Genomic DNA, 27,718 nt, shown 5'->3' with positions numbered 1-27,718 from the left:
CCCTGCCTTTCTCAGCCATTCCCTCCAGTTGTGCCAGGCACCCTGCTTTACTGTCCGGAGTTGCTCAGCCAGTACTGGCTGTCCTTGGCTCTGAAGGTCATTGTCTGAAGGTCACCTGTCATTGTCTGTCTGCAGGTGATGACTATGCCAGAATATCTCAAGAAGAGGTTTGGTGGGAAACGACTCCAGATCTACCTCTCCATCCTCTCCCTCTTCGCCTGTGTGATTTTGCAGATCTCAGTGAGTTTCGTACCTCCTGGTATGGTAGCTTCGAGGATTTGTGAGATGAAGCCAGAATGCTAAGAATGTAGCCCATTCACAGCATGAATGGGGTCCAAGCACACAGGTGTCTTTAGCTCCCTGCCATCTCCAGAGAGATGAGAGCCCTGCATTCATATAGTGTAACAAACTTCTAAATCATGGGAGCCTTTAAAGTGTAAATCCACTCTCTGTATAAAAAGTAGAGGTTGGAGGCCCACACCTGTAATTCTACTTCCTCAGGAGGCTGAGATCTGAGGAGTACAATGCAAAGCCAGCCAAGGCAGAAAATGTCCAGGAGACTCTTTTTGCCAATCAGCCAGAAAGAACAGAAAATCAGAAAGAACAGAACAGAAAATCAAGTAATAATTGTGCAAGTAATAATCACCAGTTGGTAGTAAAAATTATTTCTCTTGACTTTTTCTCTGTCTTTTTGCTTGTGAGTGTGTGTGTGTGTGTGTGTGTGTGTGTGTGGACTCAGGATCTCTTTTTCTTGCTGAACTTTTTCAGGGAGGCTGACAGTGTACTACTTGATTCACAGCCCCACTTCTCCTTTTCCCTTTTCCACAATAACTGTCCTGTACTTTCTCCAAGCCAGTCCATATTGACATTATCATTTCCTATTTCAGTCTCAAATATCTGAGCTAAAAGTCATCCTGTGTTACATAAAATAAGTCCCTGTAAAACAGTATCATAAATAAATATTAAAGCTGGGTGTGGTGGCTCACGCCTTGTAATCCTAGCTACTCAGGAGGCTGAGATCTGAGGATCACGATTCAAAGCCAGCCTGGGCACTAAAGAAGGGAGACTCATCTCCAATTAACCACTAGAAAATGGGAAGTGGCACTGTGGATCCAGGGGTAGGGCACTAGCTTTGAGCTGAAGAGCTCAGGGATAGTGCCCAGGCCCAGAGTTCAAGCCCCATGACTGATCAAAACGAAAAGAAAAGAAAGAAAGAAAGTTAAACTAATTACTCCTAAACTGCTGAGTTCTATAATTTTAGCTATTCAGAAAGCTAAGATCTGAGGATCATAATTCAAAGCCAACCCATGCAGGAAAGACATGAGACTCTTAGCTCTAATTAACCACCAAAAAGCTAGGAATGAAGGAATACCAGCCTTGTGGAAATTTTTTAAAAATAGCTTAAATGAGCATGAGGCCCTAAGTTTGATTCCCAGTACTGACCCCCAAAATTATTGCTATTATTATTCCTTAGAGAAAAACAATGATGAAAGAAGATCTGAACTTCAGCAGCACGTGAAGTTTCCATAGCAAGTGAAGAAAACAAGGCAGGAATAACAGTTTTCCTTGTGTATCAATGACTTAAGAAAATCTCCCCAAACTTGCAGTCCAGGAGAGCTTTCCCAATGTTCATGAAAGAAGAGCTAGCCCTCACAATTGCTTTTCTGTTTGCAAGTCAATCAACTGCTTCAACTGGATGCCATGAACTTTCCATATGCAAAGTGAGCATTTTCTAGCAGGTCCTTACTCATTAACCTCTGTGTTAAGGTATCAAAGATTCCTGAACCACAGCAATTCACCTGACAACAAAGTGATAAAAGATTAGAAGGCTGCACATGAAGTAATTAGCCTGTAGGACAACATGTACAAGTATGCTGAAATACTATCTGAAACAGAGTATGTGAGACAAGCACAGGAGACATTTTATGCCCAGTCAGAAAAGGGCTTGCTCTCGCCTAGGTGGAAATGGGGGTGATCTCTCCAGCAGTTCCCCGGATGGAAAGATTAGGAGCAGAGGAGCCCCTGGATTTCCATAACCTTTGTTGCTTCACATGTCTTCCCCAATGAGGTGAACTTGACAAACTCCCAGCTCTCCTCTAGCTCTGACCTCTATAGCTTTTACGGCTCAAAAGAGCGAGCATGAACACAGTTAAAGGCATAGCTAGCAGCTAAAGGAGCCATTGAGCCAGGCACTAATGTACTAGTTACTTATTAAATTGATCTTATTAAACTTTATGTATAAGAGCTAAGATAGGAAAGATTTTAGAATTGTCCTCTTCCCAGGTTGGAAAAAAAATCCTTATTCATAAACTCTCAACACTCCAATAACTATTAAAAATGGGCTATTCCTGGGCTGGGAGGTTAGCCTAGTGGTAGAGTGCTTGCCTAGCATGCACAAAGACCTGGGTTCAATTCCTCAGTACCACATACATAGAAAAAAGCCAGAAATGGTGCTGTGGCTCAAGTGGTAGAGATCTGGCCTTGAGAAAGCCCAAGAGCAGTGCCCAGGCCCTGAGTTCAGGGTCCAGGATTGGAAAAAAAATGGGTTATTCCAGCCCCCAGTGGCTTACTTTTGTAATCCTACATGCTCAGGAGGCTGAGATCTAAGAATCAGTGTTTGAAACCATCCAAGACAGGAAAGTTTATGAGACTTTCAGCTCTAATTAACCACCCTAAAGCTGGAAGTGGAGCTGTGTGGTTCAAGTGATAGAAAACCAGGCTTGGGTGAAAAAAGCTCTGTACTGGCACTGGGAGGGGGAGGAAGAGAGAGAGAGAAATAGAGAGACAGAGACAGAGGGACAGAGAGAGACACTGAAAGAAAGAAAGGAAGGAAGGAAGGAAGGAAGGAAGGAAGGAAGGAAGGAAGGAAGAAAGAAAGAAAAAAGAAAGAAAGAAAGAAAACTGTAGATATGAAGTATTTAGGGGTTAAGGGTAATCTCTGAATATTTCAGTGTACATTTCCTAAAAACACTTTTTTTTTAGCAAACCACATTGCAAATTTTGAAATCAGGAAATAAACATTGATTGGAACTATTGCCTTATCTTGACTCATTTTCAAATAGTGATAGTAGTTTTAACCTCATCTCTAGTAGCAAAAGGAAACCTTGGGTCACTGCAATTCCTCTTTTTTTTTTTTTTTGCAATTCCTCTTTATGAGAATAAAGATGATATATCTTCATTGTTGTGAATATACCACATTTGAGCAGTTAAGAATCTTCTCATCATACCCATAATCCTAGCTACTCAGGAGGCTCAGATCTGAGAAGTTCAGTTCAAAGCCAACCAGGGCAGATAAATCCAAGAGACATTCCAATTAACTATCAAAAAGCTAGAAGGCGTGGCTCAAATATCCTCCTTCCCAACAAAAACACCATGACTAGTACTCTACTTTTGTTGTCATTTCTTCTACTAACAATTATGGAAATTAATTTGCACAAAGTAGACTAAACACTTTACCCTCTCCATCTACTTGCTGCCAATACTGAGTCCAATAATGGATTCTTGGAAATCTTGGATCTGACTTTCAAGGACTTCCCAGTAGGATTTCAGAGATGACATGTGGAGTAGAGTAAACATTGGTGAGAGATCATCTGAGCTTTCCAGTACAGGCAATGTGTTGGGGAGAAATTAGGCATGAACCACTATTTATGTATATGTATGCATATGCACATGTGCATGTGCACGTGCGCGCACACACACACACACACACACACACACACACCACACTCCAGGAAGTTCTTGGACATGACCTGTTAAATGTAGATTTAGTCATAGATTTTGGTGTTGTCTGGTTTCTTTTCAACCTTACATTCTTATGCATAGGTAATAATATTTTATTGTTTAATAGGCAATTTTCTATTTCCAGTGGGATTAAAATTTTTAATGAATATCTCCAGTGCTTATTGACCAGGTGGCTAGATTCTTTAGAAAAGCTTTTTGCAAGTTTTTCACTTCCATTTCATCTCTTGCCTATGGCTGGTTCTCTACCATTTCAGCTATACCTCGACTCCATAATGTGCTTAGGTATTGTATATATTTGTATGTGTGTGTTTGTGCATTGATACTGGGGCTTAAACTTAAGCTTAGAGCTTGTGTACTCACTAACAAATTCTTTGCTCACAGCTGGCTCTCTACCCTTTGAGCCATACCTCCAGACATGCTTTTTGTTCTTGTTGTTGTTGTTGATTTAGCTTGTCTTTGTGTAGGTGTGTATAAAATCAGTCCTGGGACTTGAACTCGGGGCCTGAAAACTGTCTGTGAGCTTTTTTTTTTCACTACCACTTGAGCACTCTCACTTGAGCCACAGCTTCACTTCTGGCTGTGTGTGTGTGTGTGTGTGTGTGTGTGTGTGTGTGTGTGTCTGTGTGTCTGTCTGTCTGTCTGTGTGTGTGTTTGTGTGTGTGTCATGGAGCTTGGACTCTGGGCCTGGGCACTGCCTCTGAGCTCAAGGCTACTGCCCTACCCCTTGAGCTACAGTCCCATTTCCTGGTTTTCTAGTGGTTAATTGGAGATACAAGTCTCTCAGTCTTTAGTACCGAGGCTGGCTTTGAACCTTGATCCTCAGATCTCAGCCTCCTGAGTAGTTAGGATTATAGGCATCAACCTATAATTCTAACTGCACCCAGCCTTCTGGCTTTTTTAAGTAGTTGGAGATAATCTCAGGGATTTTTCCTGCCCCATCTGACTTCAAACCATGCTCCTCAAATCTCAGCCTCCGAAGTAGGTAGGATTATAAACTTGAGCCACTGGCATCTGACAGTTTGTCTCTTTTTAATTTATTTGTAGGTATTCTTTACCTATTTTCAATCGGAACATTTATTGGCTATTGTGTTACAAATACCTTGCCCTGGTATGTGGCTTACCTTTGGATAAATAGTAGTTTCTAATTTAGATTAGTCAAATCCAGCAAGTTTTCGAAGTATGCTTGTGAAAAGATTTGCTTCCCATCTGTACCTAAGTGATATTAACTTGGATTATCTCGCCAAAGTCTTGCCCAAATTCTCTACTATGTAACTACTGGGTGTTTTTTCTGATTACTAAAACGTCCTGGAGAGATAACTTTCAACCACTCCAGTATCCTATTCCTCTTCCTAACTTTCCATCAGATTTCACATTCATAAATGAGAGTCATCTAATCCCAGAGTCTGCTGTAACGATTGCCAAATGATGGTTTTCGAATTTCAGAACTCCTTCCATAGTTACCAGTAAGCATTCAGCATGCTAAGTGAAAGAGTCACCCTTCCTCCATCCACCGAGCTAGGTGATTAATGTGAACTCCTAAACTGCTATTTGTTGCTGGTTTACATGGGATTGTTATGCATAGTGTGATATTCATGTCATATCAGAGTTGATCTACAACTCTGATTTACAAGTGGTCCTCAAATTGGCTCTTATATAAATAATTCAATCCTCATAATTGACAAAAAAAATGGGTTTCTTTGTTTTTTGTTTTTCATCAGTCATGGAGCTTGAACTCAGGGTTTGGGTGCTGTCCCTGAGCTTTTTCACTCAAGGTTAGCACTGCACTACTTTGAGTCACAGCGTGCTACTTCCAGTTTTCTGGTGGTTAACTGAAGATCAGAGTCTTCTAGACTTTCCTGCCCAGGCTGGCTTCAAACTGTGATCCTCAGATCTAAGCCTCTTGAGCACTTAGGGTTATAGGAATGAGCCACCAGCGCCCTGCTCCAAAAATGTCTTCATGTGGGCCTAGTTTAAGAATTCCTACCTATGGCATTTACCCGATCGTTCAGAAACAAAGTCATACTAAATCCACTAGCACAACAATGTTCATTGCAGCACTATTTACCACAGCAAAGATATGGAACCAACCCAGATGCCCCTCAGTTGATGAGTGGATCAACAAGATGTGGTATTTATACACAATGGAATTCTATGCTGCTGTCAGAAAGAATGACATTCCCCCATTTGTAAGGAAATGGAAAGACTTAGAAAAAATCATATTAAGTGAAGTAAGCCAGACTCAAAGGAACATAGGCTCAAAGGTTTCCCTCATTTGTCATAATCAGTAGAAACCTTGAGCTCTCCTAGCAGAGATTTACAATAGAACAAAACCTAGATACATAAGTCCAGATAGTATGACACTAAATGAGAGGACCTCCAGCATATATAAACAAAAGCCATATAATGAGTGATTATTGTCCTTAAGGTACTATGTTATCTCTCATCTCTTTTGCTGTCTCTTGGTTATCTCATATTGTTACAGTATTTTACCTTGTTATCTGATATATTGTATATATGCTGATTTGATTATTTGAAATTGGATAGGAAAGGGGAGAAACAAGATGAGGGGTGGGGATGGGGGGAGGGAAATGGGGACCAAGACATGAGAAAGGGTATCAATGTTTGTGAAGTCATGCACCTTCTATCTGGTGAATATAATGTAATCCTTCTATTAATTACAATAAAATATATGAAAAAATTCCTGCCTAGCAAGCACAAGGCCTTAAATTCAAACCCCAAAGCTGCCTATAGATATAGACAGATAGCTAGCTAGCTAGCTAGCTAGCTAGCTAGCTAGATAGATAGCTAGCTAGCTAGCTAGCTAGATAGCTAGATAGATAGCTAGCTAGCTAGCTAGCTAGATAGATAGATAGATAGATAGATAGGAAGGCATCCTCATTGGCAAATAAGAATGTAAATTTTCAGACTATAGTTATTGCTTCATCATAGTCAAGAGGCTTCCTGTATGCATTTAGCCTCATGGTATGAAAAATATTCTCCAGATATATCTCTTCATTAGTCAGGAGGCTGAGATCTGAGGATCATGGTTCAAAGCCAACCAGGGCATGAAAGTCTGTGAGACTCTTACCTCCAATTAACCACCAGAAAAGTTGGAACTGGTGCTGTTACTTAAGTGGTAGAGCGATAACCTTGAGCTGAAGAGTTCAGCAGAGTTCAAGGCCCACATGCACCACCACCAACAACAACAAAATAAGTACTTCAATCGAGCAATGATCTAATAACTATGGACATACACAAGGAATTAACAGCTGCTGTTTGAGGCTTTATAAAAGATCTTGCTACAGGGATTAGTCTGTGGTGTCTTGAATGATGAGTGAGAGTCTAGCAGGAAAAGATGGAGCATGTGTACCACCACTGCAGAAGAGAAACCATAGGTCTGAAATACATTTCTCTCCATCCTGACGGGTCCCTGTTTAGGCAGACATATTCTCTGGTGCCGTGTTCATAAAGCTGGCTTTAGGATTGGACCTTTACCTGGCCATCTTCATCCTTTTGGCCATCACCGCTGTTTATACCATCACAGGTAAGTCTGCTGTGTGTGTTACCAAGTCATTGTCTTCTGCTGATCACACACACACACACACACACACACACACACACACACACACACATCACACCACAGAAAGCATAATAAATGACGAACTCTAGTCTTCAATTCACACATTCCCAAAGCTGGAGTGAAAATGGGTTTTGCCAAATTATGGATGATTTTGCTCAGATAGCTATGCTAAATGGAGGAAATGGCAAGATCTTTTTGTTTTCATATATTTTAAATTATCTTTAAGTAGTAATACAATGAACTGAAGTTCAACAAATCAGTACAGTAAAATCTTGATCAATGTCACTCACCCCTTCCATCATTCTCTTCCATCTTTCCCTAAAATGCTCGAATTACATTTATTTGACTGTTTAATTCTGCTAATATTAATATATGCAAATCAAGTGAACGCTGTGTTTCTCTTTTCCCTCTGATTTTTACTCCAGCTGCCCTTGAAATTGAGGGATTAAGGGAACTTTCCTATTAAAATTTTGCCCCTGTCTCGAAGGCAATTTTATTTCTAATTATATTTTTATTATCTTTGAGTAGTCAAAGGGGTTATCTTTCAACATAGCGATTTATAAGTAAAATGTGTCTTGATCAATATGATCTGAATTCCCTCAATTTCCCTAGTTTCTAGACTATGCATTGGATATTCTGACTGAAAATGCACACACACAATGAAACCCCGCTAGAACAAGACAAGGGAAATAGAAGAATCGTGTGCTGAGGAGATATGATATCAAGACAAGTTCGTGGCTCAGGAGCTTTGGCTGTGATTTCTCCTGACTTATTTAGATGATTTGAAGGAGGAAAACCCAGACATGACAGCAGATACATTGATTCGTATGGATAAAAATCAAATGCCCTGGCCCTTTCTCTCTCTTCACAGGGGGTTTGGCCTCAGTGATTTATACAGACACACTCCAGGCCTTCATCATGCTGATTGGATCTTTTATCCTCATGGTATTTGGTAAGAAATGACAATTTGGGCAAAGCATTAGATAACAGTTTCTCTCTGGCTACTTTTTTGCCAGTCTTAGGGCTTGAACTCTAGGCCTGGGCACTGTCCTTGAGCTTCTCTGAAGGCTAGCCACAGCACCACTTTCAGCTTTTTCTGTGTATGTGGTACCAAGTAATTGAACCCAGGGCTTTGTGCATGCTAATCAAGCACTCTACCACTAGGCCACACTTTTGGCCTGTCTGGCTACTCTTGAATATTGCTCTCAACTGTATTGGGCTACATTTCCCTACCATTTACCTAATTCCCATCCATGAAATAATCTGCCTGGCTTTTTTTTTCTTGCTCTGTTACCTCAGCACAAAGAAATAGGACCCGATATTATTTGCTTGGAAAATAATGATTACTTACATAAAAATATCTTCTTGCTTAACATCAACATTCTTAAGTGTTCAGAATGGATAAAATCAATACCATGAGGTTAATAACTTTACAGAAATATTGTGGTGCATTCAAACCAAAGCACAAAAACCCCTCGAAGTTATACAGTTTTGTAAAATGAAAAAATTAATATTTAAACAACTGAAATGTAATTGTGGCAGCATGGAGTGGAAATCCATTAAAATATATCATTTAACTTTTACAAGAATACATAAGCATAGGTTAGATTTCCAATTGTGGCTCTCATTTATCTGTGTCATTAGCTAGCTCCATTTCTTAAGTCATGCTAGCAAGCAATATGTCATATTTTTACTCTGTTATGTATTTATCTTTGAATAGATAGTTAATATAGTAAAAAGGGTAGAGCCTGAAAATAAACATCTCTCCTGGTCTGTTGCCATTACGTCCAATCCACTTGAGCATCATGAAATACAACAATGCACAAGATGTATGCACCTAATCACATAGCTTGAAGACACATGAAGCAAAACCTGAAAGCATTGCAAATCCACAATGGTTGTTGGTACAACACACACTAGGGATGTCATTGGCCACCTGACCCTACCAAATTAAAATTCATTTGCTTATCAGTATTCCAAGTATCTAATATAAAGCTAAGTGAGTGGGAGTTTTATGGAGAGCACAAATACAAACAACTCTATCACTGGAGAACATTTCCATCACAGCATGTTGTAGAGATTAGAACCAGTTCCTGTGTACATTCCATATAGTTATCTAGAAATGTTATGCTTGTTTTTCTCATTTTTCTTCGACAATGAATCTCTGCCCTTGCGTTCTCCTCAGCCTCGCTTTTCTTATATCTTTCGGGTCAAGAGAAATAAGACATTCTTATATCTGAGGTCTTCCAGGTATTTTGTTATGAATCATTTTTACTCAATAAAAGCAAATCCCTTTGTATTGTCTGGCCTTCTTAAACTCATTTTTCACATAATCCCAGCATGATATTTGTGGAAACATATATGTCCAATGAAATAACAAAGAGGAAGAAAGCAGAACTGTATGGCTCAAGTGGTAGGGTGCTAGCCTTGAGCACAAGAGCTAAGGAAAAGTGCCCAGGCCCTGAGTTCAAGCCCCAGTACTAGCACTAATTAGCAATAACAATAATAATAAAGAATGTTAACTCTGTAACTACATGATACTCTAATAAAAAATGCATCCTATTAAACTAAGTTATTCTCAGATGACTGAACTATAATTCTTGTTCACATGTGATTGGCCATTTCTCCTCATCACATACAAATCTGCTTCCTCCAATTTCCCCCTTCTATTGTCCCAACTTTCTTTTCTAATAGTTAAAATAAAGTTTCACACCTGACAATCAAATTGTGAGTTAGGGGCGGGGAGTTTTGCCTAGTGGTTAAAGTGCCTGCCTAGCATGCACAAAGACCCGGGTTTGATTCCTCGGTACCCCACATACATAGCAAAAAGCTGGAAGTGATGCTGAGGCTCAAGTGGTAGAGTGCTAGCCTTGAGAAAGTCCAAGGACAGTGCTCAGGCCCTGAGCCCAAGCCCAGGACTAGCAAAAAAAAAAAATTGTGAATCAGGTTCTGACCAAGATCTGAGTCAGGAAGAAAGGCCATTGCTTTCTGCTTCTTTTTCATAAGAGTTGTAGTTTAAGGTGACTGATTCCATCAGGATTGCTCTGTGGGCTACCATCAGCTTTGACTTCTGCTTTGGAAGACAGAGACAGCAGTATCAGTCTGTTGATTAACATAACATATATATATATACTAAAGTACTATAAATTATAGTATATACTGTAGTATATATACTATATACTAATATATACATATTTATATATAGTGTTTTGTGCTCAAAGCTAGTGCTCTACTACAGCTCTACTTCTGGCTTTTTTTGTGGGGGTCATGGGGCTTGAACTCAGCCTGGGCACTGTCCCTGAGCTCTTCAGCTCAAGACTACAGCCCTCCCATTGAGCCAAGCCCTACTTCCCATTTTCTAGAGTCTTAGCTGGAGATAAGAGTCTCAGGTCCTTTTGTACCCGGGCTGTCTTTGAACCTTGATCCTCAGATCTCAGCCTCCTGAGTAGCTAGGATTACAGGCATGGGCAACTATGCCAGCTACTTCTGGCTTTTTAAATGGCTAATTGGAGATCAGACTCTCAAGAACTTCCTGCCTGGACAATCCTCGAATCTCAGCCTACCAAGCAGCTAACGCCTGTGGATATTGGCCACCCATGCCCGCCTTTAAGAAGTTAGATTTTCACCACGTATTTTCGCTACACATGAAACCAGAAATGTAAAGGGTATCATAAGGAGGAAAGAAGTTTGTTGTTTTGTATACTTTGTGAAAGTCAGTCTGCTACCATGGCTGATGCTAATGAGGTTCTAGAGTGTGGGTAAAGGTCATGAAGAATTTGACCAGGCTAATGGGGTGCTTTTATGCACACCCCCTTAACACAGAGGAGGAATCATACACATTAGATGTCTTAGAATTTCATGGTATTTTATTTTTAGCATTCATTGAGGTTGGAGGCTATGAGAGCTTTACAGAGAAGTACATGAATGCCATCCCATCCGTGGTTGTTGGGGACAACCTGACCATCAGTCCCCAGTGCTACACTCCTCGGCAGGACTCCTTCCACATTTTCCGTGATGCTGCCACTGGAGACATTCCGTGGCCAGGAACTGTATTTGGGATGGTCATTACAGCTGTGTGGTACTGGTGCACAGACCAGGTAAGTGTGTGTGTGAGGAGGACAGGGAGAGAGGGAGGTGAGGAGGGTGTCATAGAGGGAGGGAAGGAAGGAAGGAGTACTTGGACTCAACGAGGTAGAGCAAAAGAGCTCAGGGATAGCACCCAGGGCTCAGGTTCAAGTCCACCACCAAGAAAAAAAGAAAGGAGAGAAGGAAGAATTAAACAAAAAAAGAAAAGAGGAAAAGGAGGAAGGAATAAAAGAAGGGAAGGAGAGTGAGGAAGGAAAAAAGAGAAAGAAAAGAGAAAGGCAATTTGTGGTATCCTTTCCCATCTCATACAAAATTAGGACCTTTTGCCAGAAGCCAATAGCTCATGCCTTTAATCCTAGCTACTCAGGAGTCTGAGATCTGAAGCCGAAGCTAGCCTGGGCAGGAAAGTCCTGAGATTCCTATCTCTGATTAACCACCAAAAAGCTGGAAGTGGAGCTGGGGTTCAAGTGGTAGAGCACATACAAAAAATCAAGGACAATGTGCAAGCCCTGAGTTCAAGCCCTGAATTTAAGCCCCAGGAATGGCACCAAAAGAAAAACAGTACTAATACAATACTGCTGTACCACTCCCAAGCATATATCTAAAAATTATATGAATGCAGAACTATTCATAATAACACACTATGGAATCAGCCTAGATGTTCATCAGTTGATGAAGATGATTGTATGTGTGTGTGCTTAGTATTATCAGTATAATATTATTCAACATAGTATCAGTCAATCATAAATTCAGTTATAAAGAAGAACAAAATTACGTTGTTTAGGGGCTGGGAGTTTGGCCTAGTGGTAGAGTGCTTGCCTAGCATGCACGAAGACCCAGGTTCGATTCCTCGGTACCACATACATAGAAAAAAGCCGGAGGTGGTGCTGAGGCTCAAGTGGTAGAGCTCTAGCCTTGAGAATGTCCACGGACAGTGCTCAGGCCCTGAGCCTAAGCCCAGGACTGGCAAAAAAAAAGAATTACACTGTTTTCAGAAAGACGAATGGAACTCGAAATCATCACATTAAAGGAAATAAACCAGATTAAGAAAAAAACAGATATGTTCACGCTCATAAGCATAATCTATATGTAGAAATGATGAATGACATAAGAGTCTGAAGAGTGTCAGGATGGGAGCCAGCAACAGAGAGTATACAGAGCGGGCGAGGGATGGGAAGGTGATCCTATTTCTCCTTTGTAGTACAGGAGTTTGAACTCAGGACTTAGGGACTTGCACTCGCTAGGTAGGCACTCTACCACTTACACCATGCCTCGTACACAGAATAATATCTTTTTTTTAAGTACAGAAATTGCAGGATGAATTTGATTGAAGTATTTAGAAAGTACTTCCCACATATGAAAATACAAGCATGAAATCCATTCTAATGGTTCTTAAGAGAGGAAAACCAGGTGCCTGCGGCTCATACCTGTTATTCCTGGCTACTTAGAAGGCTGAGATCGAAAGACTGCAGTTCAAAGCCAGCCCCAGTGGGAAAGTCCAGGAGACTCTTATTTCAATTAACTATCAAAACTAAAACAAAGCAGGAAGTGGAGCTGTTGCTGAAGTAGTTAAGCACTTAGCCTTGAGCAAAACACAGCACCCAGGACAACACCCAGGCCCTGAGTTCAAGCCCTAGGACCAACACACACACACACACACACACACACACACACACACACACACACACTCTTGAGGGAAATGATAGAGTAACAAAGAGAGTCACTTTGATCACTATCATATATACATGTGTGGAGATGCCACAATGAAATTAATGAATTAATGTATGCTAATCAAAAAGAGGGAACGGGGAAATGCTGTGTAAAGAGATTAATTCAGCTTCTCGTCTTACTCCAAAGCCCATTACTTCCTGCCTCACCACATTATTGATTATTATTATAACTTGAACTCCTGAAAAAGCCTGCTCACGCTTCTTCCAATCACACTTTCCTGGCAGGTCATTGTACAGCGCTGCTTATGTGGCAAGGACATGTCACACGTGAAGGCTGCTTGCATCCTGTGCGGCTACCTGAAGCTTCTGCCCATATTTCTCATGGTGATGCCAGGAATGATTAGCCGAATTCTCTATACAGGCAAGCTCCATAGCTCCTCCCCTTCAATCTTGAAATGTGAGAGAAGTTGTGTGAGTGTGGTGTGTGTGTCTGTGTCTGTGTGCCAGAACTAAAGCCTGGGCAACTGACCCTGATCTTTTTCACTCGAGGCTGGCACTCTACCACTTGAGCCACAATTCGACTTCTAGATTTTTGGTGATTCATTGGAAATAAAAGTCTGACAGACTTTACTGTCTGGGCTGGCTTTTGAGTCGCAGTCCTCAGATCTCAGCCTCCTGAGGTGTCAGGATTACAGTTGTGAGCTACTGGCTGCTAGCTGAAGCATTTTCTTTTTTTAATATTTTTATTGTAATTAATAGAGGAGTTACAGTTATATTTGCCAGATAGAAGGTGCATTACTTCACAAACATTGCTACCCCGTCTCAAGCTTTGGTCCCCACCCCTTCCCCTCATCTTGTTTTCCCCCTTCCCTTTCCTATTTCAAACAAACAAATAAACATATATGCAATATACCAGGTAACAAAGTCAGATACTGTAACAATATGAGATTAACCAAAGGGCAACAAAAGAGAAGAGAAATAACATAGTACATTAAGAACAACAAGAGAAAGCTCTTGTCCAGTCTCACTAAAAACTTGATTTTGGTAGAAAACCCATTGGGATTGAAGGAAAAACAATATTCCAGGCTAAGAGGATAGTTTCTGCAGCGGAAGTGAGAGGCAGGATGATTTTGGCCCAATTCCTACTGTTTCCCCTATCTTTCTTCTTCTGTTTATGGGAATTTGAGAGTATGGGTCATGTTTTGGTTGCTAATTTCATTTAAAAAAGTCTAGAAGCTATGGAGGAGGGCATTGGGGGACGAGGTAGAATTTGGCAAGTGAGAATTGGATGAGGTGTCCTGGTTGGTGGTGGTGGTATCTTTGAGAACATGTCAGAAAGTATACGTACTTCTTGGACCCTCTGAAACTGGAGACCTGAATTTGAAAACAACAACAGCAACTTTATTCTGGAATCAGATTAGAGGGGATACATTAATTTCTGAACCAGCTGAGCATAACTATCAGTACTGAAACTTTTCCTGGCCAGGAGTTTGGCCTAGTGGTAGAGTGCTTGCATGAAGACCCGGGTTCCATTCCTCAATACCACATACATAGACAAAGCTGGAAATGGTGCTGTGGCACAAGTGGTAGAGCTCTAACCTTGAGAAAGCACAGCGACAGTGCTTAGGCTCTTGAGTTCAGGCCCTATGGGCTGGTAAAAAAGGGAAAGAAATTTCCCTTTGTGAAAATGTATCCTCTTAATTATGAAAAGGAAAGGAAATATAACCAATCTTTCTTGGGGGCTGAGAATGTGACTTAGTGGTAGAGTGCTTGCCTAGCATGCATGAAGCCCTGGGTTCAATTTCTCAGTATCACATACACAGAAAGAGCCAGAGTGGCTCTGTGGCTCAAGTGATAGAGCAAAAGAAGCTCTGGGACAGTGCCCAGCCCCTGAGTTCAAGCCTCAGGACTGGCACAAAAGGAAAAAAATCTTTCTTGGCCAATCAGAAAACAATGAATCTATACTTTTTCTCCATGCAGAATTGGTTTATTTTACTGAAATCTTATTAAGATGAACTTCAAAGTTGTTTCCTTAACTTCATATGGCTACATTGCAGAATTATCCAGAACTGTAAAGAATACATAAATACACATCAAGTAGGGAACAGCCAAATATTTATCATATTAACCAGGTTCCCGTGGCTCATGCCTGTAATCCTAGCTCCTTAGGGGACTGAGATCTGATAATCATGGTTCAAAGCCAGTCCTGGCAGAAAACATTCAAGAGACTCATCTCTACCACAAAGCTGGAAATGAAGCTGTGGCTCAAGTGGTAGCAGCCAGCCTTGAGGAAAAACGCTAAGGGATAGCATCCAGGGCCTTGAGTTCAAGCCTCAAAACAAAAACAAAAAATTGTATGTATATGTATCCTTTATTTTAAAAAATACACAATAGATGTCAAACCACTGTTGCATTCATTATGGAAGAGTCACATCAACTGACCATCGCACATGACCCATCTCCGTGGATGTAGAAAAGAAAAAGTTGATTCTGACTGGACACATCACTTTCTGCTGTGGGGCTGCTGCGGTTTTGCTGTGTGCTGATGTCTCGTGGTTTTAGAGGATGGAATCAGCTACTTCTGTTTGCTGTAAAACTGGGCCATATCCCAAGAGAGTTTCATTCCAAGAATCACAACATGCAATTCCATGGGGATGAGATGCTTGGGTCCTTTTCTGGGCAAAGAGACCCAATCTATCATATCAATTACCAATTTCAATCTTCAGCCACATCACTGCTCACTAACTCACCCATCTGCATTTTCTCTCAGACATGGTGGCTTGTGTAGTGCCTTCTGAATGTGTAAAATACTGTGGTGTGGATGTCGGCTGCACTAACTATGCGTACCCAACACTGGTACTGGAACTCATGCCAGCTGGTAAGTTCACTACAACCCTACAGGCCATTTTTTTTTGCCAATCCTGGGGCTTGAACTCAGGGACCAGGATGTTGTCCCTGAGCTCTTTTTGCTCAAGGCTAGCTCTCTACCACTTTGAGCCACAAGGCCACTTCCGATTTTCTGGTGGTTAATTTTCTGGAGATAAGAGCTTCATGGACTTTCTTGCCTGGAAACCATGGGCCTCAGATCTCAGCCTCCTGCGTAGCTAAGATGACAGACATAAGCCACAGTGGCCCAGCTTATTCAATGAATTTCTTGAGGAACTTTTACAAGCTACTAGCCATATACATTGGGTCTGGAGATGGCAGATGCAGATTCTGGCAGAAGAACCCCTATTCCTTCAGGTTCAAGAGTAACATCCAAGTTCATCAAGAACATTCAGATGGTCTATTTGCCAAGAAAAGACTTACGGTGCCACAAACATATACTCCAAAGCTTAGCGGTTACTCAACTCAGAGAGCTCAATCTATTGACTATGAGTCCGCTTGGGTTCTTAGAAAACATCAGTGCATGAGGAGAAAAGCCCCTTAACTCACATTCAGCTTCATGAGATAGAAAATAAACTACACATATGAAATAAGGAAATTATTAGGATGGCAGGAGGTGACTATGAGCAAGGTACAGAGCTCAGAAACATTAGTTAACCTTTCTCTGACACACAGGAACATTTAGAGGATGAAATGAACCTTATCCACAAGCATGACACCAGATATGCTCTCTTCCTTCTCTGTTCTAAAGCTTCAGAGCCATTACTAATAATGAGGCATTGTGTCTGTTTTTTTTCTTATTAAATAGGATCTCACTTCCTGCTGAGACAGGACTTGAGAGACTGAGATGAAGAGAATCAGGGTTTGAAGCCAGCCCAGACAGAAAAGTTCATGTGACCCCCCCTTCTCAACCAACAGTGGGGCTCTGTGGCATATGTCTGCCATCATCTTAGCTACGTAAGAGGCTGAATGTGGTAGACTCCCGATTCCACCTCGACCATGGCAGGAAATTCCAAAAGATTCCCTCTCCACAGAATAAGCCCAGTGTTGTGGCACATACCTGTCCAATAACTGTAGTGCAAAGCCAAAAGCCGGAAGTTCATAGCCCAGGCAGGAAGTAAGACCCTATCTTTAAATTTTAAAAAATAGACAGCATGCGGGGCCGGGAGTTTGGCCTAGTGGTAGAGTGCTTGCCTAGCATGCACGAAGACCCGGGTTCGATTCCACGGTACCACATACATAGAAAAAAGCCAGAAGTGGTGCTGAGGCTCAAGTGGTAGAGCTCTAATCTTGAGAAAGTCCAAGGACAGTGCTCAGGCCCTGAGCTCATGACTGGCAAAAAAAAAAAAAATAGACAGCATGCCTCATGTCTCTTGGCTCTGCTCCAGTCATCATGGCATCTTACTTCAGCTTTCCACCGGAGCTGATTTGTTGGTATTGTTTTCCTACTCTCATGGCTCAGTCTTCTAACAGTTCTCTGGGTTGGTCTGGCCCTCATAGACCATGATCTCCAGTCCCTAACCAGTACTTACTCCTCTCCTGGCTCCAGGGCTTCGAGGCCTGATGCTGTCTGTCATGCTGGCCTCTCTCATGAGCTCGCTGACCTCCATCTTCAACAGTGCCAGCACCCTCTTTACCATCGACCTTTACACCAAGATGCGGAAGAAGGCATCGGAGAGAGAGCTGCTGATAGCTGGACGGTGAGGGAGCCCCAATTGCTAGTTAGAATGCCTGCAGGAAGCACAGAGGTAGACCTCGTATGGAGCTCCCAGCTCAGCCTTCGGTTAAAAGAATCATGGAGTTCTACAGTGCGAGGAGGGAAAGCAAAGGGCATTTAGTTCTACTTCCCTCTCTCCACATAAAGAAACTTTTTCATGAAATAATTGCTTTGTCAGACTTTCCAGGGCCTCTGATTCTATATCTTTCTTTCTTCTTTCTCTTCTCCCTTCCTTCTTTCCTTTCTTTTCTTTTTCTTTATATGTCCTGGTAACTAAAGGTTGAACTCGGGGGCCTTGAGCTCTTCTTCAGCTTTTTCCATGCATGGTTCGTACTCTACTACTTGAGGCACAGCTTCACTTCTGGCTTTTTGGTGATTTATTAGAGGTAAAATTCTCATGGACTTTCCTGCCCAGGCTGACTTTGAACCTCAATCCTCAGATTTTAGCCTCCTGACTAGCTAGGCATGAGACACCTACCTACACTGGGATTCTACTAGCTTTCATATACTAGAGTACTGAGAGAGTAAAATGCACAAATTACTATTTCTTGTCTATTCACCCAACTATCTACAATATATAACAGCTGTTTTAATTCTTACCTGTACAAACCATGTCCCTCAAGCAAGGAAAAGGGCAAAAATGGAAGTCTGTTTTCTTTTTTATTCAAATAATTGCTTCATAATAAAACTAATATGCTGTTGATTTCTAAAAATATGCTTCACTAGAGTTGTTCACAGGTGGCATTTGAGCTGTTTTATGAGTGGGCATTTATCACAGATGAAGTCATTATGATTGTGATAGAAAAGCAATTGAACAGCTGGACACTGTTGTCTCATGCCTATAATTCTAGTTACTCAGGAGGCTAAGATCTGAGGATCACAGTTCATGAGGATCACAGTTCAAAGCCAGCTCACACACGAAAAGTCCGTAAGGCTCTTCTCCAATTCACCAGATTCTTTTTTGTGGGCCATGGGGCTTGAACTGTGGGCCTGGGCACTGTCCTTGAGCTCTTCAGCTCAAGACTACCACCCTACCCCTGGGCCTGGGCATTGTCTCTGAGCTCTTCAGCTCAAGGCTACTGCCCTACTCCTTAAGTCACAGGCTTACTTCCAGTTTTCTAGTGATTAATTGGAGATAAGAGTCTTATGTTCTTTAGTGCCTGGGCTGGCTTTGAACTGAGATCTTCAGATATCAGCCTCCTGAGTAGCTAGGATTACAGGTGTAAGCCACTGCACCCAGTTTTGTTTTTGTTGTTGTTGTTGTGTTTGTTTGTTTGTTTGTTTAGGTTTTTTTGCCAGTACTGAGGCTGGATCTTAGGGTCCCAGCACTGTCCTTGGACACTTTTTTTTTGTCAGTCCTGGGCCTTGAACTCAGGGCCTGGGCACTGTCCTTGGGCTTTCTCAAGGCTAGAGCTCAATCACTTAAGCCACAGCACCATTCTGGCTTTTATTCTATGTGTGCAGTACCGAGAAATCGAACCAGGTCTTCATGTATGCTAGACAAGCACTCTACTACTAAGCTAAACTCCCAGCCCCCTTGGACACGTTTTGCTCAAGGCTAGTGCTCTACCACTTGAGCCACAGCACCACTTCTGGCTTTTTCTGTGTATGCGGTACCAGGGAATCAAACCTAGGACTTCATGCATGCTTGTGAAACAGTCTACCACTAGGCCACCCTCCCAACCTTTGATTTTTGTTTTGAAACCAATGAATGACACAAGAATAAATTCGCAAACTAACATCCACTGGTGATACATGTAAATGTTTCTGTTTCACACTGAAATCATTTTATTTTCTTCCCAGGGTATTTGTCATTGTATTAATTGTCACCAGCATCTTCTGGGTCCCTTTAGTAGAGGTCTCTCAAGGTGGGCAGTTGATCCATTACATGGAAGCAATTTCTAGCTACCTCGGGCCTCCCATTGCAGCTGTCTTTCTGCTTGCCATCTTCTGCAAAAGAGTCAATGAACAGGTAAGTGAAAACTGGGGAACTTTCCCTACTGGAGTGAGATTTTTTTTTATAAAAAATCATCTTCGCTACTAAGGGTAGCCACATAAATACTTTCTGCCCTACTTCTGCCATTCAAGTCCTATCGCAACACCAGCTGTGGCCACCACAGTTCCTTGTTCTTACTAAAGTGTGAGTGTTCTTTCCATTTCTACTACACCCTTTGTGTTTCTTCCAAAATATTAAGTCCACAGGCATAACACCGCAAGTTCAGGAGATAAATGATCAGGCTGAATGATGCGTCTGCCACCTAACCATGTGATGTTCCAAAACAAGTAACCTCACTTTCAGTTTAATGAAGATAATTGTAGCAGTCCTTCCTATATGGGTAGGTAATCTTACCTATGACTTTTCTGTGAGGACTAAGAGAGAGAACACATAGGAAATGCTGAGAAGAAAATCTGCGCCACAAAGATTCCAAATGCTAATTGCTATTGCAATTAATAATAGGTCAGTTAATTAATCTATAAATAGTTGGTTGGTGTTGGCCACATATATTTAATCCCTTTATTATCTCTGGATATGAGCCTTATTATGATCATTTTCTGATGAGATAACAGATGCAGAGTCATTCTTATCTATGTGCATGCATGTGTTCTTTTTTGTGTGTGTTATTTTAACAAGTGGAGTCTGGTGAATTCCTTTAACAAAGTTATATAGTTAATCTCCATGCAATAGTGTTTGCCTAAGTACAATGTCTTGTACAAGGCAACAAAGGGACACATGTTTCCAGATACCATAGTTTCTTTTTTTTTAGGTCTGAGACCAGGGCTCGAACTTGGTACCTGATGCTTTCCCTTACTGACTAGGAAACTACCAACTGAGCCACACCTCCAATCCCAACCACCATTGTTTCTTAGAGAAAATAAATATGCATCATTACAGACTTCATAGAACTCTCAAAACTACTTGATAACAACTCTACAAGTTGTGTGACATAAATCATAGACTTCTATAAATTCTACAAAATAAATCGCAAGAACCAGGCACCAATGGCTTAGTCATGTAATCCTACCTACTGAAAAGATTGGGATCTGAAAGTTATGGTTCAAGGCCCAGGCAGAGCTTATCTCCAAATAATCACCAAAAACACTGAAGTGGAGCTATAGCTTCAGATCACCAACCTTGAACAAAAAAGCTATGGGAGAATATCCGGGCCCTGAGCCTGGCCCCCACACCAGCACACACACACACACACACACACACACACACACACACACACACACACACATACACACACACCCCTAATATAATTACTATAATAAGAATAATTAAGAAATATGTGTTTAATCTCCAAGCACTGGTGGTTCCTTCTGTGCTACTCAGAAGGCTGTGATCTGAGGATTAACATTCAGAACCAGCCCAGTCATTAAAATTCATGAGACTCTTATTTCCAATGAACCACCAGAAAGCTAGAAATGACATTATGGCTCAAAGGGGTAGCCTTGAGCACAAAATGTTCAAGGACAATACCCAGGCCCTGAGTTCAAACCCCAGATCTTGTACTAAGTAAATACATACATACGTGCACGCATACAACACACACACACACACACACACACACACACACACACACACACACACAGACACTGACACACACGTTTTTATTTGGGCACCCGAGGCAGCCACTTTCCCTAGCTCAGTAACTTGTTCTCTAAGATCCACCATTTCTTCATTTTTAGCTGAGAAAGCAGGCACGGTGACCACTGTGACTTAACCAGCATGATTTTTCTTGTCTTTCCTAAGCTCTCTGGCTTTGTCCTTGTTTCTCTTCCCAGGGAGCATTCTGGGGTCTAATGGTCGGACTTGTGATGGGCCTGATTCGAATGATCGCAGAGTTCTCCTACGGAACTGGGACTTGCTTGGCTGCCAGTAATTGTCCCAAGATCATCTGTGGAGTGCATTATCTGTACTTTGCCATCATTCTCTTTTCTGTGTCCACACTCGTCATCCTGGGAGTCTCTCTCCTAACAAAACCCATCCCCGATGTACATGTAAGTACTGTCTATAACTAGACGTTCCCTCAGAACTCAGAGTTATTGGCCTTCTAAAGTTGCAGCTGGCATGGGAGTGCAGGTCAGTTGGGCCATGGCAACTCTCAGAGTTAGAAGATCCTCAGGGATCAGAATCCAGTCAATCCACTAGACAATTTGTACCTGGTATCTGGGAAGCAACAGTGAATTAAGAAATGTGCCAGAGCCAGATGCCAGTGGCTAACGTCTCTAATCCTAGCTACTCAGAAGGCTGAGATCTGAGGTTCACTGCCAGCCCGGACAGGAAAGTTTGTGAGATTCATCTCCAATTAACCACAAGAAAACTGGAAGTGGAGCTGTGGCTCAAAGTGCTAGAGCACTAGTCTTTAGCTAAAGAACTCAGAGACAGTGCCCAGGCCCTGAAAGCCCCATGACTGACCAAAAAAAAAAAAAAAGGAAAAGTGCTAGCTGGGTGCTAATAGCTCATGCCTGGAATTCTAGCTACTCAGGAGGCTAAAGATCTGAGAATCACAGTTTGAGCAGAAAAGTCTAGAAGATAACTCCAGTTAATCACCAGGGGAAAAAGTCAAAAGTAGAGCTGTGGCTCAAGTGGTAGACACTTAGCTTTGAGCAAAAAAAAAAAAAAGAAAGAAAAAAAAAAAACTAAGAGATGGTGACCAGGCCCCAAATGTAATCTCCAGTCCTGTTTAAATAAATAAATAAGTAAATAAATAAATAGTAGTAGAAGCTACTAGTCACTGGAGGATAGATGAGGAAGTGGGAAGGAGTTCGGATAACAGATACCAAAACTAAGTTAACTTCAGTTAGTCCACAACAACTTACACTACATATTTCATAAAGAACTAACGGAGAGGCGATTACAATTGGAAGGCATCCAACATGGAGAAGAACTGACAAAATGGCTAAGTGCCATGATGATATGTTTATACCTATCATCTGAATCAGCACTCTATAACCCAGAAATGTATACAATTATCATTTGTCACGTAAAATTTTAAATGAAAGTAGTCACTAAACAAACAGAGTAATCATGAAATTGCTACTATTCATTGGATGACAAGAACAATTAGTGAGTCCAGAGCCTTGTATGGGTTAACTACATCTTCAACTTGTCTAAAATTATAAATCCAGAAAGTAGGAGATTGCAGAATTTTGTTTGGAAGCCTTTTTTTATTATTTTTCAAAAGAAGCTGGTATCAATGGCTCACACTTGTAATCCTAGCTACTCAAGAGGCTGAGATTTGAGGACCGTAGTTTGAAAGCCAGCCCCCGTGGGAAAATCCATGAGACTCTTGTCTCCAAGTACTCAGAAAAAGTGATTGTGGCTTGAGCAAAAGGAGCTCAGAGACAGCACCCTGGCCCTGAATTCAAGCCCTCAGGATTGGGAAAAAAAAGTCAAAAGGATTAAAAATAGCGATTATTTTAAATACTCAGTGCATTTTTGGTACATGAGGAGAGTCCAGGGAAATGTTTTCCTTATGACCCATACTCTGTGGTCCAGTTTAATTTCATAAATGATACAACAACATTACTATTTGATGATTGGGCACATTTGCTTTTCATTTGTGTACTATGCATGGTCTCTGGTCAGTTGTACCGCCTGTGCTGGGCTCTTCGGAACAGTACAGAAGAACGAATCGATTTGGATGCAGAAGAGGAAAAGGAGGAAGAAGCTGCTGGTGACACTGAGGAAGGTAATAACTTGGCTTGCATTTTGGTTTTCATAGCTCTTATGCCATCACTGGCCTCTGACCACAATGCCATCTATCCCTTCCACCATAGATAGGAAGACAGATAAACACTGTTGCCCAACTTTTTCTGATGGGGTGGAGTTTCATAGACTTTGTTTTTTGCTTGAATGCAGGGCCTGAAGCACTGTCCTTGGGCTTTCTCAAGGCTAGTGCTCTACCACTTGAGGCACAGCACCACTTCCAGCTTTTTCTGTGTATGTGGTACTGAGGAATCGAACCTGAGTCTTTGTATAAGCACTCTACCACTAGGCGAAACTCCCGGCCCCTCATAAACTTTTATCATGAGACTCACGCAATAATCCTCCCGACCTCAGCTTCCCATGTAGCAAGGATTACAGACTTGAGTCCAGCACTGAGTAAATCATTTACAGAACTAACTCTGTAATAGGATCCATTTTTCCCATTGAATTTTGCCAGTTATATGATTGTCTACAGTCTTGGGAGCAATAAGCATATCTTCCATACTGATCAAATTTATGCAGTGACTACCTTCCCCAAAGAATCAATTTTTTAACTTGCTTTTATGATTACACCACTTTTCTTTATTCCCACACTTTACTAAGCATCAGTTAGTGGTATGAAAGGCATATGGTTCTTTATATACGTTTATTTATGTATATATCTATCTGTGTGCCGATATTGGGGCTTGAACTCAGGACTGTCCCTGAGCTTTTTTGCTCAAGGCTAGTGCTCTACCACTTTAGCCATGGCTCCATTTCCTGGCTTTTCTGAGTTGTGCATTAGAGATAAGAGTCTCATGGCCTTTCCTGTTTGGACTACCTTGCAACTGTGATCCTCAGATCTGACTCCTGAGTAGCTAAGATTACAGGTGTGAGTTACCAGGCACCAGCCACCAGCACAGGCTTTATTTTGACCTGCTCGTATATACAATAGCAGCTTTTGATCAGACTCACTCCTTCCTCCGACCCCGCCCCGACACACACACACACATCTCCTCTTCCCTCCTAAACCAATCTCAGCAAGCTTCAGTGCTCCATGTTCACACATATTTATAAACTGTTTTCATCATATTCATTCTCTTTCATTGTTTCTAATCATCCTGTCCTTTCACACTGGTTCTCACTGTTTAAACTATATTCCCGCCATGCTTTTCTTTAGTATATGTCAATTGTCCAGAGGGATTACTGTAGTGTTTCTCACAAGCATATACAATACTCAAAACAGATTGACAAATACACATGCACTCACTCTCTTACTCTCACTTTTACCATAATACATACTTCTACCCTCTGTTATTCAATAGCTTTCAAAGAGCTTCATTTTGTTATTTTCATTCACAGATGCAAAGTAATTTTTTATGTATTTCATTATCCTTTTGGTCTCATCTGTTTACCTTTCTATTTATATTATTTGGATGTGTCCTGGGGAGGGGGGAATTGGTTAATTTCTACTCTTCTCTTCTAAGCAAGTAACCAAGAATCTTTAAGAAATTTTTTTCTAAGTACAGTCTTACTCTTACTATGATTTTTTTCCCCTAGATATCTGCATTTAGAATGTAGTTTAGTAGTAGAGTGCTTGCCTAGCATGTACAATATCTGGGATCAGTTCCCTGGTACCACATACACAGAAAAGCCAAAAATGGTGCTGCTTCTCAAATGGTAGAGTGCTAGCCTTGAGAAAACCCAAGATAGTGCTCAAACCCCAGGACTGGTAAAAAGAAAAGTTAGGAAAAGCCCTGGCGACTCACACCCATAATCCTAGCTACTGGACAGGCTGAGTTCTTGAGGATCATAGTTCAAAGCCAACCCAGGTAGAAAAGTTCCAGAAGTAGCTTTGTGGCTCAAAGAAAGAAGTATGCCTTAATTTTCCAATGTTACAGCAAATACACACATATATACATATATATATGTATATAGTTTTCTTTTGCTGTCTTTTTGCCCACACATGACTTAGGCATTGATTTTGAGAAGTTTGATTGGTGGATCAAATAATTAATGGCTAACTGAGCAAAGTGGCTCATGCCTGTCATCCTAGCTGCTCAGGAGGCTGAGATCTTAGCCCGGGCACTAAAGACCGAGAGACTCTTAGCTCCAATTAACCACTAGAAAAGCAGAAGTCTCACTGTGGCTCAAGGGGTAGGGCCATAGCCTTGAGTTAAAGAGCTCAGGAACAGTACCCAGGCCCAGAGTTCAAGCCCCACAACTGTCTAAATAAATAAATAACAAGCAAAGCAAAACGAATTAATGCCTACATAATTTTGCTGTATACTTCAAATTCCCCTCTGTAAGACCTGAATCCTGTTTTCCATGTAACAGTGGGTACCAGTGCCTATTTCCATACAGACTCTTTAACATAGTAGCTTCTAAAACATTTATATTTTTTGCTCTGATGAAGACTGATATTTTAGTATCATTTGAGTGTAAATCTCTTCCTTAGTAAGCTTAAAAGCCATTTGCCCTCCAGCACTGGAGACTTAAGCCTGTAATCTGAGCTACTTGAGAAGCTGATAATGGGAGAATTTCAATTAAAAGCCATCAGGGGCCGGGAGTTTGGCCTAGTGGTTAAAGTGTTTGCCTAGCATGCACGAAGATCCGGGTTCGATTCCTCGGTACCACATGCATAGAAAAAAGCCAGAAGTGGTGCTGAGGCTCAAGTGGTAGAGCTCTAGCCTTGAGAAAACCCAAGGACAGTGCTCAGGCCCTGAGCTCAAGCCCAGGACTGGCAAAAAAAAAAAAAAAAGCCATCCAGGTCCTAAAAGTTTGCGAGACCCCCTTCTCAACCCACAGATGAATGCTGTAGCACACGCCTGCCATTCTAAAGTACATGGCAGGCTGAAAGGGGAATAACTGGTTCCAGGATGACCTGGGCAGAAAGGAGGGGGAAGTTCAATGCAGTGGTGTGTGTCTGTCATCCTAGCAACAAGAGGAAGCCTAAACAGGCAAGGAGCATGGCCCTGGTGCTCACCCAGGCAGGAAACGAAATTCTATCTCAAGAATAATGGCACAAAACAGGACTGGGAGCATGACTCCATGGCAGAGCACCTGCTTAACCAGTGCAAGACCCTGGGTTTAACACTCCGAAAAAGGAACCCTTTGTCCTTTTCTTATGTTTCAATTTGTTTATCTTTTCAGTATGCTCAAATGGGGTTGTTGCTGGCCTTTTCTTTCTTGTTTCCAAAAATCCATCATATTTTAAAGATATGAAGCCCTCTGGGATAGAGGGTGTAAATCTTTGGCACATTTCGATGCTTTATGCCGTGCAAGTTTTTTTTTCATTGGTGCCATTTCTGGGGCTGGAACTCAGAGCCTCAGAGTTGTCTCTGAGTTTTTCTTCCTTCTTTTGCTCAAGGCAATCACTCTACCACTTGAGCCACGGCTCCACTTCCAGCTTTTTGGCAAATTGGAGCTAAAAATCTCACTGACTACTGCTCAAGCTGGCTTGGACCCCCAATCCTCAGATCTCAGCCTCCTGGGGTGCTAGAATTACAGGCATGAGCTCCTCAGTTCCCAGCTTTTTTTTTTTTTTTGCCAGTCCTGAGGCTTGAACTCAGGGCCTGAGCACTGCCCTTGGGCTTTCTCAAGGCTAGATCTCTACCACTTGAGCCACAGCACCACTTCCACCTTTTTCTGTGTGTGGTACCAAGGAACTGAGCCCGGGTCTTTGTGAATGCTAGGCAAACACTCTATCTCTAGGCCACACTCCTGCCCCCCTCTCATCTTTTTTTTTAAATATTTTCAATTGTATCTATATTTTCCCCCAGAAGTCCTCTGTGTAGCCATTCTTCAAGTCTTCTGTGACTTCCCATTTCCCATCTGTTGTCATGACTTATTTTTCCCTTGTTTCAGATCGTCCTGAGAAACCTCGTGGATGTCTCAAGAGAGGCTATGACTTATTCTGTGGCTTACAGAAGACAGGACCCAAGCTGACGAAAGAAGAGGAAGAAGCCTTGAGGAAAAAGCTCACGGACACGTCTGAGAAGCCTCTGTGGAGAAATGTGGTGAACGTCAACGCCATCCTCGCCCTGGCTGTGGCTGTGTTTTACTATGGCTACTTTGCCTGAAGTCTTGTCTCAGCCACCGCAGTGTGGGACCAGTATCAGATCACTCTGCATTTTTGTTGCCTTACAACGACAGACTAGCCATTCGATCATGTGATCTAAAGAGGTGACTTCAGACTTGATTGCTTTTTTTTGCTTTTGTTGTTTCTTTATGTCAATTAAAAAAAAAATCCCAATGTGGATAATCTAAGAAATCTAGGAGAGTGACTCCTTACGAGTGGAGGCATAAGTAGCAAATAACAGCTTGTATATATTTACGGTGGGCGA

General features: G+C 41.7%; 1 protein-coding gene across 1 annotated transcript; it reads left to right on the top strand.

Moving 5' to 3' along the window:
- Positions 1-123: 123 nt before the first annotated feature.
- Positions 124-27,718, top strand: LOC150045243 (solute carrier family 5 member 4). Its single transcript, XM_090320536.1, has 11 exons — positions 124-240; positions 7,180-7,285; positions 8,193-8,273; positions 11,198-11,418; positions 13,363-13,498; positions 15,848-15,955; positions 17,513-17,663; positions 19,484-19,652; positions 21,467-21,682; positions 23,274-23,376; positions 27,240-27,718. Exons 1-11 carry the CDS (start codon positions 139-141, stop codon positions 27,452-27,454), a joined length of 1,608 nt encoding a protein of 535 aa, XP_090176662.1. The 5' UTR covers positions 124-138; the 3' UTR covers positions 27,455-27,718.

The sequence above is a fragment of the Megascapheus bottae genome, chromosome 28, assembly GCF_031878675.1.
Source record: "Megascapheus bottae isolate mThoBot1 chromosome 28, mThoBot2.hap1, whole genome shotgun sequence".
Taxonomy (NCBI): Eukaryota; Metazoa; Chordata; class Mammalia; order Rodentia; family Geomyidae; genus Megascapheus; species Megascapheus bottae.
This window is presented reverse-complemented; position numbering and strand designations above follow the sequence as displayed.

Coding starts and splice junctions, on each gene's coding strand:
- LOC150045243 (XM_090320536.1), top strand. CDS start 139: ATGACTATGCCAGAATATCTCAAGAAGAGGTTTGGTGGGAAACGACTC. Junction 11,419..13,362: donor GGTACTGGTGCACAGACCAG/GTAAGTGTGTGT, acceptor CTTTCCTGGCAG/GTCATTGTACAGCGCTGCTT. Junction 17,664..19,483: donor GAGCTGCTGATAGCTGGACG/GTGAGGGAGCCC, acceptor TTTTCTTCCCAG/GGTATTTGTCATTGTATTAA.